At 46.4% G+C, this 13,540-nt stretch overlaps 1 protein-coding gene across 2 annotated transcripts; it reads right to left on the bottom strand.

Annotated features, from left to right (window-relative positions):
• Positions 1 to 3,040: 3,040 nt before the first annotated feature.
• CCDC43 (coiled-coil domain containing 43) lies at positions 3,041 to 13,534 on the bottom strand. Of its 2 annotated transcripts, XM_035893991.1 has the most exons (5): positions 10,954 to 13,534; positions 8,967 to 9,054; positions 6,655 to 6,790; positions 5,912 to 5,970; positions 3,043 to 4,598 (listed from the first exon to the last, which is right to left on the bottom strand). In XM_035893991.1, the coding sequence occupies exons 1-5, from the start codon at positions 11,152 to 11,154 to the stop codon at positions 4,411 to 4,413; spliced, it is 672 nt and encodes a 223-aa protein (XP_035749884.1). In that variant the 5' UTR covers positions 11,155 to 13,534; the 3' UTR covers positions 3,043 to 4,410. The 2 variants fall into 2 exon arrangements, with proteins under 2 accessions (XP_035749885.1, XP_035749884.1); XM_035893992.1 differs by lacking the exons at positions 8,967 to 9,054; positions 10,954 to 13,534 and adding an exon at positions 7,441 to 8,957 and having other exon boundaries at positions 3,041 to 4,598.
• Positions 13,535 to 13,540: the final 6 nt, after the last annotated feature.

Genomic DNA, 13,540 nt, shown 5'->3' with positions numbered 1-13,540 from the left:
TATCCAGTCAGTGTCAGATAAGATTGTGATGTAAAAATGGTTTCCTTATCAAACTCATACCTGGAAACAGGAGGAAAAAATGCTAGGAATACCCAATATTCATGAAAAATTAAATATTTAAAGTATAAATATTTATGAATTTGATATTTTAGAATGTTAAGTTTGTGAAAGGAGATGCACCGGGTTCCACTAAATTACTGGTATGATAAAATTGCTGTTGTGAAACCATGCAGTTTAGTAAATGTGTCCAAATCATTTGGGCATGCTCTTGGGAAAAAAAGAACCTCTGTTTTAAAGTATTTAAACATAATCAAAATATGACATGCACACAGGATTGTCCTTGAAAATGCTGTGCAGCAGCTGAAATAATGAGTCTTGTTTTTAATACCTTCACTTTACAATTTGAAGGGGTATCACAAGTTCTGGAATTTAGGTTTTCTTAAGGTTACTCTTTCACTAGTTTGGTTTGAAATTTTGTTGTCATATTTTAGACTTATTAGTTTACGTCTGCATTTTTGACAGCTATTAATGCTTGGTGTTTCTCTGCATATCTTAATCTGCACGGAATGTAAGTAACTTATTCACTGAAACGAAGCGTTGGTATTATGTGGCTCAGGAAATACAGGGTTTTAACACATCTAGCATTGCGTTTATAATGTGTGGATTAAATTTATTCAGCTGTCCTTGCCTAGATACCCTGATATTTTAAATGTCTGTGTTCTTCCTACTGAAAATCCTGATCTGCAGAAGGTGCGATCGCACCACATAAATTGTCATTAGATGATGTGAGAAAGAAACTGAATGAGAGTGCAGCAGAAAGTGGAGTAACTGTTTTGATCACTGAAATGACCAAAAGCACTGCCAGAGTGCGTTTATCTGGGCAGGAGAACAAAGCACATCCTTCACACCGCAAGTCACGGCCTTGAGATTTGTGAAGTTTAACCCAGGACACATTGATGTTAAAAGCAAAAGTACCGACTTTAGTCTGTCTAGTAAGAAATAAATTAGCTTTTGTTGAAGAGCATTTGTTCTGCGTTTGTCTTTGTAGCTTCAGCTCCTAGAATCTGATCCCTTAACAGGGATTGTAATTTTGAAGTATGTTGAGAGGTTGTGGCAGGAGAAGCATCAGAGATCACTTGGGCAGATCTGATCTAGTAGTTTATTGAGTTCTAATCAGTAAATTTAGGGATGTAAAATATTAAGAAAGTACAGATGGGTTAGCAGTCAATACTACAAGTTAGTCTGGGATACAGAGATGATTGTGTAAGCTTACTGCACATATCTCAAATGCTACATGCGTGCAAAAAGTATCCCCTACCAAGCCATCGATGCCTGGTGTTGGGTAAGGGATCTCAGCGTTGAGGAGTAACCTCAAGAGCCGTCCCGACACGAGGGTAGATGGCTGCCATGCAGGCAGCTGCTGCTGAGTGCAAGCACAAGGGACCTCAGTGGTCACCAGTATCGATTGCATGAAGTGGTTGATGAGTAGTCAGGTTTTCTGCTGTGTTCACACAATTTTGGTCGCTTATCAGGCCAGTCTTCAGCCAAACTGGGGTTTTTTTTGGGCTGGGTGCTGAGTTCTCACTGCTGGCCTCACACAGTGGGATTAACTTTGGTCAGACCTACTAACTGAGCATCTGCCCGGGCCAAGTTCAGTTAGGTCAAACAGGAGGAGTGCATCCATCCCAGAGGTAGAAGGTATGGATAGAAGGCAATGATGATACTGAAATTACCCTTTTGTAGTGAGAAATGACTGTAACTTTAGATAAACCAAGGGCAAAACTGTATCAGTGCCATGAAGCCAAAGTGGTAGAACTCTTTTCCCTGCAAGTATCTCGTGAGTTACAGGTCCTGTACTGTCAGAGAGAGATGATGTGGTCATTTCAGTATCTGCACTAGAAATCTTAGGAGTCTGGCTGGAGTATTTATTCCTGCTCTATAAATTTCTTGGTGCCAACACCAGTAATGCATTCCTGAATGTCTTGAATGTTAGTCTAGCATTGGCATCCAGCTCTCAAGGGGCAGCGTCTGGTCTGGGCACTGAATCAATAGCAAAAATCACCATGTCTGGGCTGCAGCAGCTTTGCAGTCTGACAGCAGCCCCATGGAACTGTGAACCCTTCTGGCAAGGCCGAGTCACCTGTCCATTTACACAAGACTACAGCATGCCTTTGGGTTTCCAACGCCAAAACTGCTCCTGTTTCCCTGTCCCTAAAAGGGCCTTTATTAACTGCAAAGTCTGGGCTAGCCAGACACAACAAACAGCACAGCCCCTGTGATGGTGGGTGCAGGGTGGGGATGGTACCAGTAAAGGTGACACCCGGTGTGCTTGTGAGTTAAATCCATACAACCCTCTGAATGTATACATTTTGGTATGTGCTTAGTGCGTAGCCTTTTGTGCTTTGGCTCTCGAGCTCGGTGAGGGGCAGAGGGGGCTCAGTTCCTGTCACTAGTAAGTGAACACAGCAGTTTTCTCTGGACCTGTACAGCCAAAGGTCTCAGAAATGAGCTATAAGGGGCCCTGGTGTGCTGGCACTGGTGCAGGTGGGTAGCTCCAGCCCTCCGCTTGCTTTCTGCTAGTAAGCAGAGGTTTGGGGAAGAGCTCTTGGTGCCCAGCATAGGAATGTGGGAAAAACCCCAACTCCTACCACCCGCTGCTGCTGCCAGAGCAACTGAAGTGTAAGTGGAAGCATTAAATTGCCCTGGAGAACCAGCAGCTTCCCAAAACCCAGATGTGGCCAGGGCTGCTTCAGGCAGACTTGAGCCCTGGGGGTGTACTAAGGGCTCCAGGTCACAGAATGGTGCTGGGGTTTGAGCAGCCCCTGTGCGGTGATGGTGCTGTGACACCCTTCTCCCTCAACAGCTACCCCATTCCACACACCAGCAGCAGTGTGAACCGCCCTCAAAGGCAGCGCTCCAGGCTGGGAAGTGAAGCCAGCCCTGGGGACAAGGGCAGCTCCTTCACGGCCCTGCAGGGGCCCAGAGAAGAGGTGAAGGGATGCACTACAGCCTTGGGGAACAGGACACAGGACAGGTCAGAGAGGAGCCTCCCCACCACACCACCGGGCACCACAATTGCTCACCGCAACATTCACTCAGACAAGAGAGGAACCTACTTCTTGGCCAACCAGTTTTATTGTTCAAGTCCAAAGATAAAGCAGTTAGATGCTGACGCTTGCAGCGACTGGTTAAACAGGACGCGTGACCCTTTCATCAGAGCAGTGCTGAAAGCGGGCGCTGCAGCCAGGCACCCTCGGGAGCCGCCAGGAGCACACAGTGGCCAGAGCACAAAGGGTGCAGGAGACAAGGCACACTGGTTCCTCCCATGCCCCCCAAAGCACTGCAGGTCCTCCTTCACACTCAGCATACAGAAATTAGTGTTCTCTCCAGAGGCACGTGATGCCATCACAAAACCGGCTGGAAACAGCAGGTAACAAGCCCTTTGGGGGCAAGAGGAGCCTGCAGCCCCTACAGGCAGCTCCTGACTGCAGCTGTGCCCAGTGAGAGCAGCCGGCTTGTAAACCCAGCGCATCCGACTCACAGCCACTCAGCGCAGAGCCTGCCTTAAAGCATTCGCCTTGGCAACCAACATAGAAGTAACAGTCGATCTTCACCCACATGAATCATTGGGGAGCACCATTTTCCAGCCACCTGCATAAAGTCTTAAAACAGCGTTAAGGGCTCAACCGATTTTCTACTCTGGCTGATGCTCAAATCAGCACGGCGTTTCCCTTACCCAGAGCCCGTGGGTGATGCAGTCTCATAGCTGCAACTCATAGATATTTCATAACATTTCCTTTCTCTTGCTGCAGAACAGCACTTACCCTCGCTGAGGTCGGCTCCAAACCCTGCTCTCTCAGCTCAACCAGAACGAAGGCGTAGCATTGTTCTTGGCAGCATAAATACATGTATTTGCAAATACATTTTTCAAGGCTGGCGTAAATAAATACACGTTCACCCTGCAGCAGCATGTCCTTAATTACACGTCAGAGAGGGGCTCTGCTCCGTTCTCAAGCCACAACGCGCTGCTGCTGCAAATCAAGGCCAGCAGGAGGACGCAGCCAGCTTGGAAGCCCTCTCCTACATCTCGTTTTGCTTTGCTTGAAGTGGTTAGAAGTAAAAATCAATCGACTTAAAACACTGACAGAATCACTTCACCGTTCTTTGGTACAGACATTGGCCACAATAACTGACTGGGACATTTGACACCACAAGCACATGGCACACTTCAAGTTTAAGAGGTGCTTGAAATTTCTTTTTTGCTATGAAAAAAAAAAAACCAAACAAACCAAAAAACCCCACTTCCAAAGAACCACACGCCAGACACGTGCCCAGAATTTCTGCTGCTTTTTAAACACACCGTATTTGTAGTTAATTTTATCCCTTTAGAGTCCAACTGGAAAACCTCAGCTATCGCTTCCGCTCGCCTTTTTGTGTCCTTTTCTTCTCCTTCTCCTTCCGCTCCTGCTTGGCCAGCTTATCCTTCTCTCGCTGGAGTTTATCTTGCTCTTTTTTCTTCTGGAACTCATCTCGCAGCAGTTCCCGTTCCAGCTTCCTGGCATTCAAGACATCCTCCACATTTGTGTTTCGGAACAACGCTGGTGGTGTGTTAAGGGCAGACAACACTCCAGATGCAGCCGCACCGTGTTTTGGGGCTCTACACCAGATGCTGGCTTTATTCTACCTCCCCCTCACTGCCTGACTCCCACTTCAGCTTCCTCACCAAGCAGGTGAGGAATTGGGGAACAAGAAATGAGGAACAGAAAAAGAAAAAGGAATCTCTCTTTGTTTTTCCAAATAGAGAAGTCACATAGAGTAAACGCATGCTCCCTAGAAAGGATTTTTCTGAGAAAAATCAGTTGCCTACAGGTTCTTAAGACTTATAGGTAAAAAAGTTTGTAAAAACTCTACAAACTTAAGAGGAAGAAAAACAATCCATACAGTACAGCTTCCTCGAGTGGATTCATTACAGCTGTGTATATGACACGTCTGTTTTTACATACATGCACGTATCTGTACATAACTGCAGACGCCGCGATTACAGCTGATGCCCCTGGGACAGGGCACTGACAACTGGCGGGTGCAGTGCCTTCCCTCAAGCTCCCCAATCCCAGCTGACAGGATGGGAACAGTGCCACACAGCGCTGGCTGGGGCAGCTCCGCCTGTCCCACCTGCAGCAGAGGTGGGAACGGATGAGGCGGCTCAACACCAAGGATCCCCACAGCCTCGTGTCCTCTCCCCTGCAGCAACTCGTGGCAAATGCTTTGGGAAGAGCATCAGAAAGAGCAAGTGAGCGTCTCCTCCACTGCCTCTTCCTCCTCACCATCACCAACGTAGGGACAAGAATAATTCTGGTTTCACTTTTTAATTGTGTGATAAAAACCTCCTTCCAACTTAAACCTGCCAGCTGGTGAGCTCAAGGAATGTCCCAAATCATTGTGTTGAGAAAAACATGGGATAATTGGTCCTTGTTCACCATTAATGTTCAGCTGCACCATAGCCTCATGAGTTTCATGGTAGTTGTGTTTCTGTTGCACTTCTAGTAATTCCTGACATGATTCACCTCTCTGGACACCAGTTAACATTGAGCTGATGTTCTGGGAGAATTATCCTTAATAACAGCATGTTCTTGGAAGCTTCAGAGGGGGTGGAAGCAGGAAGGAAGGAACAGAGGACATGCAAGAGAATGGCAGGATCAGTCTCAGCTGTGCACACAGGGCAGGGAGCAATGGACCTCCACCTTTCATTATGAGCAAGGTCAGGCTACATGAAAAGAAAAACGCATCACCAAACTTAAAAGGTGGCCCTAAAGAAACGGGGAGTATCAATGCAGATAAGGAAGGATGGGAAACTCACCATGGAAGCGGCTTCCTTACAAAAAGCCTTGGTCACAGAGAATTCAAAGGATACATTTTTCTGATCCAATATTTACTGCTGTCGCAATCGAGCCATCCTGTTCATCCTCACCAGTGAGAGAATTAAGGAAATACAGACATCAGTAATGAAATTCTGCCTCTATACAGTCACACCACTCAAAACCTGTCAATAACAATTTTATCAAGCCACGAAGAAGCAGCTAAACAGGCAGGCAGGCAAAGACCAGGCAATCACAAACCCCCACATTCAGCTCCCTCCCACTGCTCAAGTGCCAGGTATGATTCCCTCCTGTTCAACTCTGCTCTTCAAGGAAGAACTTGTTCTTCAGCACAGCAAAGAGTTAACTTCAAACTCTCTCACTGTACACATACTCGCTCTAAAAAAAGGATCTTTTCAGCACATCTCTCATCAGAAAGCAAGAGATAAATTCAATACATTAACTACTGTGCACAGAGCTACCGGGAGGCAATTCCCTCCTCTTCTGCAACACACCTGGACTGGGCAAACTACCCAGCCAAGCACGTGTTGGTGGGGGGGAGCGTAGAAATGGCAGAGAAACATCCTCAAAGGAGCATCTGCTCATGGCATTTCACCACCTAGGAGCTTTCATGCTTTTTTCCATGGGAGTTATTTTATCGTGGAGGAGGAAGATGGAAAGGTTTGCCCCAATTCTCCCCACTAGACACTGCAAAGCTGGAAAGGCATTGTTTTAGGAGATTTTTAATAAACATTGTCCTTCAAAGCACTGAGTGCTGGCTGGGCCAGGAAAAGGATATTCCTCCTCGTCCGTCACGTTGGCATACTGGGCCAGGAGTGCAGCTTTCCTCTGCTTCTCTTCCTGGGAGACCTCCTTTGGCTTCACCACTATCTTGGCCTGCTTCTCCATCATGCTGGCGATGGCTTGGATCTCATCTGGCAAGGAGAAGAGTCAGAGCATCAGTTAGGCCCTGTGGACATGGCAGTGAAGTCCCAGCTGACAAATGCCACACGCCACTGCCTCCTACACCTGCAGTCCCCAAAAGGCACTGTCCCTTGTCACAGGCTGTCCCCCATCTGCAGGGAGGCAGCTGTCCCTGGGGACAAGTGCACCAAGATAAAGGGAGAAGTTTCACCCCAAAATACCCCCACTCTCCTCCCATGAGCCCTCTCACAATGTCACCAGTAGTGCTGACACACAGAGCCAGCCTGTTTCTGGGAATTCAGTCTGACGATTGAGAGAGCAGGAGCTGCTCAAGGCCAGCGTGGCATCTGATGCAGCAATGTGACACCAGCCTCTCCTTGCGAGGAGGAACTACCCCGGGCTGCACACAGCCACGATCGGATGCTATTTTTCCTGGTGTGAGGGAAGTTTCACAACGAAACTTCAAAATCAGCAAGACTCTTGCTAATGAAAATCCATTTTACTCCAGATTGCATTCTCTTCCAGTTAAAAGCAGCTAAATAAATTTACTTAACTACGTGCTTAAAACCACATCAGATAGAAATTCTGAAAACCCAAGGTGACTGAGCAGTTTAATACACTTTCTTGTCTACCTACCTAGGGAAACAAACGGCTGATTTACCTTTTAACACTGAAGTTCTGCTGCCCATTTCTTAAAATGACATTTCGGGTTTGACACCAAATTTTTTTTAGTTGTTTGTTAATAACTTATCCTCAGGATTCTGTTATTCCAAGTAGATACTGACTTCATTGGGGATTTATCCTTTTATGGAAACACAGTGAAATAATTAAATACTTGCACTTCTAACAGCCTAGACACATCCTGCCACCTTCCTTCTCTGGCAGGTAAAAAAAATCCCCATGGGTAACCAATGGTACGAGCTGGAGGAGTCCAGCAGCAGCTCCAGCAATTCCAATCACTTGTCCCCAAAAGAGGGATTTATTTTATGTAATGCATGGAATAGCATAACTTTTCCTTGTCCCCAGCCAAAGGCCAGGTTAGGCCAAGGACAGACTTCAGTGAATTTTCGGGGTAAGCCCCTGAACTGCTGCGTCATTCAGCCACCTCAACTGTAGAGAGACAGCGAGTGGTATCTGTGAAATGATGAGGTTTAGACAAGAAAAGCGCTATGTGAAAACAGGCCTCACAGTAAGGGCTCAGTGCTTCTAGAGTGACATCAGCCAGTGACAATATTCAGTTTGCAATCAGAACCAACAAAAAAATGTAAAGCAAATAAAAAGCAGGATTTTGCCAAAAGGGATGTTACATTGTCATGGGCTACGGTTAGGTCCAGGCAGTTGGAAGAGCACTAACTGATCCATGCAGTTTACTTAAACCAGCAAAATCTTCCCAGTGTATGACTTCATTGTTCTCCAGAGCTCCATGACCAGAACAAGCCTCCCCCGATGAACAAGAACAAGACAGAGGTCTTCGCTCCTGAGCCAACAGCTGAAGACAAGGGATGAATTCAGAGAGGGTACAAAGAAATGGTGGGACTATGCACGGGACTGGGAAAGGAGCAGCATTAGTAGAGCAGCAGCCTCACAGAGCTTCCCCCCTACAAGTATTTATGGAAAAAAAAGGACAGTTTTCAAAGAAGATTCTGAAAGGGGAGAATAAGGATGGTTTCCTAATGCGTACTGGGGTGAGCAGCAGCCGAAGGGACAGCACAGCTCTCCACAGGTGCAGCTGTAGCTGTATAAAAACACCCACTGTCCAAACGCCTGGAGTAGCATAGGCATTTTATACCGCAATAACCATAATATAACCATAATAAATTCCATCAGAGCACTACCTGCCATTGCTACATTGTTAACACTGAACAGAGAGAAAGCCCTAGGTGTTTTGTGAAAGGAAATTGAAAAAAATCCTACAGAAAAAAAATTTAAAAAAGCTTTTCCTCTGCAGGATTACAAACCCAAAGAGAACGCTAGGGACAGCCAGAAGTGAAACTACTCATCCTCATTTGGTGTTTCGAGACAAAACAGTAAATAAGCAGCAACGGCAACGACAAGCTAGTCAGATCTGGAATCATATTAGCAGCATTGGTTTTAACTCCTAACAAGACAGACAGACAGTTCTCATCTTGGTCAGGCCCTGCAAATCACTCATACCACGAGGAAAGGCACACCGAGCAGCGACACTACCTTCTTTTTTCTCTTTGGCGTCAACAATCTGAGATTCAGACCACTTCTCGACTACTTCCCTGCAAACATCGTTTAAGAGATCTTCTTCCTAGTAAGGGAAAAGAGACTTCTCAGTCTTAGAACAAAGTTGGTCTGCTTTAAACAAGCATGAATCAGATATGAAAAGCACCAGCTGCAAAGAATCTTGAACACCCAGCAATAAGCTCAAGCAGATACAGGTTCTCACACGAAATCTACTCATTAAATGCACACATAGGACTTTGGTTAACCTGGGACGATTCAACTCATGTGATGCACTTACTTGTTGACACAGCTCAGGACTAGAGAATGCCTTGGCCTGCTAGGCAAACACAAGGGGTTGTGGCTGCCACCCAACAGCTCTGCGCCACGCCAGGTGATGCCGTATCACCACAGTGGTTTACTTTTGCACAGGATACAGCTCTGAACTCAGGCTGGTTTCATAGCAGCCAGCTCTGTAGGTGCAACAGCCCTACAAACACTGAAGAAAGGCAATCGGGGTATCTTCCCTCTAGAAATCTACTGCCCAGCATCGTTGCTCTTCTTGACCAAGGCTGTTGGGAAGCTACTCAAAGGCCACCTCTGAGACAATCTCACTAAAGGGAATAAATTAAACTGGATAAAACATGTGTCATGGCCAGTACAGACCTAAAACCGCTTTGGTGGTACTGACAGACCATCTCCTCCCACCAGCAGGGATATTCTTGTCCCCCTTGACGTGCCCGGCAGTGGAATGCATTCACACTGTTGTTCATTACTGAGGAAGACTAAGCTGCAGGGGGAAAGGAAAAGTGCCCAACCAGCAACAGGGTGGTTTTCTTATCACCAGATCCTCCACTTGTGGAGCTCCACCATGACTAGCTCTATCCCCAGTCCCTACATACAGGTGCTCGGGGGACTCATCAACACAGTAATTAAAGTTCCAGCTGTAGACAGGCAAGACGCTACCACATCTCAGCACACCCGGTCACAGCATTTCTGCAAGAATTGCCCAATATGTGAGTGAGTTCAGGTTACAGAAGCTGAATCCAGGCAAGAAACACAATCCTGATATAAAACAAAACTGTTCTGAAGAGTTACTGCCAGGAACACTCTGCTGGGAAGACTTATGTGTGCAATGGTCAGGAAGTTTCAGGGTTTTTTTTTTACTTACTTTGCTCATTAACACTAAATCAGGTTTGCCGTCAGCTTAATAAAAACAGCAGCAGAGAAGCAGTGGGGCTTGAGGAGAGCTGGTATCATACAGAAATGAGCTGGCCAGGGACACCTGAGAAACAAGGCAGCTGGGACTGAGACATCCCCTTCCCCTGTCTCTTGGCAGGTCCGGCTGGTGCACTGCAGCTGTAATGCTCAGGTTAGATCCATTTGCAAATCCTCACTCTCCTGGGGCAGCAGCGCTGAGCTCAAGCAGGGACAAATCAGGCAGCGAAGCAATGATGAACCTCTTACTAGGGCTGTTCTGCCAGCTCTGACCACTGCCTACCCCACCTATGCCAAAAGCTAGCTCCAAGAGACAGAAAACACCATAAACTATGCCTAGAAAAGAATTTCTTACATCTGCCACTTTCCCCACCTTTCACAGCCAGGCATGCGGTAATTGGCATTTCAAAGACGAGCACACCAAACGCCTGTGCATAGACTTCCCGCCAAGTTCATGATCGTCATCTTGAAAACCTGGGCGCTAGGTACCTAAAAAAACCCACCTTCAAGTTCCAGGACAGACTGTCACTGAAAACATTATCAAAGCAAAGCTCACCTGCATGGGGGGCACCAAAAAAAGTTGAGTTCTCCACAACTGTGGGACAGATGAGGAGATAAAAACATACACAAAAATCTCTGCATCTTTTGCTCCAATATAAATAAAGAGCAACTCAGAGTAAAGTCCTCCCACCCCGAGCCTTGACAACAGCTAAGCACAAAATTCCACTTGTAACAGGCAGATGGCAGGAGAACCAACACACAACGATACCATCACAGACAGTGGCCAAGCACCGTGATCACGAGCACAGTTCAGGGCTGCACACACAACAGAACAAGGTCCCCAGCTTGGGTAGGAGTCGCTACAAGGACAAAGACGTGGGATATTCAAGGCTGCGAGTGAGGTGATCGGCAAACAGAGAAACAGCAGAAGGACAAAGCGTTCACGATTCCCACCAATATCCGACCCCATTTTAATAAGCCAACACACCCTTAACAAGAGTGGTTCCAGAGGACAGGACAATGCCTAATCTGCTAAAATTGGGTGGTTTGGGTCTGGAAGAACCCAGTGACCCCACTCCCACCAGGAGATGGCATGGAGATCCTCACATGGACACACGCTGGACGAGACCAGCAACGAGGATGACGTGCATGGGAACACCATTTCAGGTGCCAGTCAGAGGGGACCCTTCCAGCTGTCAGACACACAGTAAATCATGAAAAAATAACAAAAATCAGCACGGTTCAAGGACTCGGAAGGCATGAAGGTTTTTAAGTGCCAGAAACCCTCATAGTAAAGGGATCCCTCCTCAGTGGATGGTCTCCCCTCAGCACGGGGAATCCTGGCCCACTGGAATCAAGGCTGGCAAAACGATAAGCAACCTCATATAAAGCCAGGAGCGAAGGCTGGGAGAGACATAACCCCTGGGCACCTGGCTTCAGTGTGGAGGAGGAAGAAAATCCAGCAAGTGATGATAAAGGAATGGCAGCAAGTGGGAAGGAAAATGAACAGCAGAAGACTAACAATGATGGCAGAGACCTGCGCAACCTTCTAACAAGGGTCTGAGCAGTAAGAATCAAATCGGGTATTTGTGTATCAGTGGAGGCAGGCCTATGAGGGGAGAACATAAAAGTGAGATGTTCTAGCGATCCCAGAAACAATGGGAAAACAGCCTTGGAGCTGGAGAAAGGAAGAAACGAAAGACCAAGATAACAACACATGATCAGACATGAGTGAAACAACAGAAAAGAAACACGATGGGGCAGCCTGGGCAAAACTAAACCATCACGGAAGGAAGCAAAGAGCAGTTCTGCCACGCAGTGCAGGCCATTTGCTGTAGCACCCTTCCATCTCCCTGTGGTCTGGATGGAGATACCTAGCAGAGCACTGACCTCTGTGCCTCTGGGAGACTGAGAAAAGACTACCAAGAGTGGTGGAGCGCAAACTGCTGAGGCTGCCATAACCAAGAATCTTCACCTAGTATTCTCCAAACAGGAAATTATGTTGGTTTAGAGGTTAGTAAATACAGAGAAAAATTAATTATGGAAAATGCAAGTAATCTGGAATCTGTCTTGTTTAAAGAGAAGAACTGAATGGAAACAGATCTCGGTTCTAAGTTTCTCTGTTTGAAATGATTACATCTGAATAAACTCAGGAAACTAACGCATGATGTTGTGAGGACTGAGGAACCATGCACACGAGTGGAGAGGCCGCCTGAAATTTATTTTTGTGAGGGCTGTCAAAAGCAAATAAAAAAATTACCTGGAATTTGTGAATAGAACAAAGAGGAAAGACTTGGCAAGGAAGGCCCCAAATGAAAGATTGTTTCAAAAGTCGATACAGAAAAAAGCATAGAGTCTACAAAAACAAAAACAAATGCACCAACTAAAAAAAGTAATTTAAAAGTCTGAGGGTTCAAGAAGCAAGAAGGTTTTAAAAGAACCGCAGAAACATCGAACTGTTCAAAACTGAAAATGAAGCAAATGTCAGCTGCAACTGTGACACTAAAAAGAAAATGAAGAAAAGACACGGGGCTGTGGTGCCACACGTGCAGGATAATGGCAGTCCAGAACTCGATGAATGTGAAAACCCCACACTGGTTCTCAAACCAGGCAGCAGCATACGAGAAGGGTAACTCAGCACTAAAGAGAAAACATGAAACATCTAATCCCGCTGCAGGGCGAGGGACGGCCACGGTGCTACAGACCTCCAGAGCGCAGGCAGAGCACACACAGCGAAACGTGAGGGCCACCCCAGATCAGATGCATGGATCAGACATGGGCTCTGCCTTTCGTGATGAAATGAAGCGAGTCTGGTAATTACAGGCAAGTTAATTAACCTAGCTGGTTTAGAACTGCATTTTCCAAAGATGTTTCACTCTGCCCCTAACACCAGCAGGATGCACTGTTTGCCTCTCCTGGTGCTCCAGGCACACAGATATGCTGGCACAGTTACATTTCTTTTAGAAACTGCCTTACTGCCAGTGCTGCGGGGTGGGGAAGGGCTGGTGGAGGCAGTGAAGAGGTGCTCTGTGTTTTAGGAAAACCAATTTAAAATGGCATGCAGTTGGTGAACAGAAAGCATTACATTCCATAGTTACCCATGATAACAAAAAGCTGACTGTAACAACCAAGCCTCTTTGGGTTCTGTGCTCCTATACAGACGTTTTGGGAGGAAATTGGTGACAGAATTGATCAGACTGTTATTCAGCAGCAGCACGCAGTCACTCTTTAATGTTTTACGCTACAAAACACCCATGTATGCAACATCCTGAGATATGGATACTGTAAAAATCTTACAGCCCCCAAAGGAGATGACTATTGAAGAGAAATTCTTTTCTGCACTCTCCTAACTCTTT

This window comes from Egretta garzetta, unplaced genomic scaffold (genome assembly GCF_000687185.1).
Source record: "Egretta garzetta isolate BGI_Z169 unplaced genomic scaffold, ASM68718v1 scaffold745, whole genome shotgun sequence".
NCBI classification, from domain to species: domain Eukaryota; kingdom Metazoa; phylum Chordata; class Aves; order Pelecaniformes; family Ardeidae; genus Egretta; species Egretta garzetta.
The sequence above is the reverse complement of the archived record's forward strand: the minus strand, read 5'-3'. Positions and strand labels throughout refer to the sequence as shown.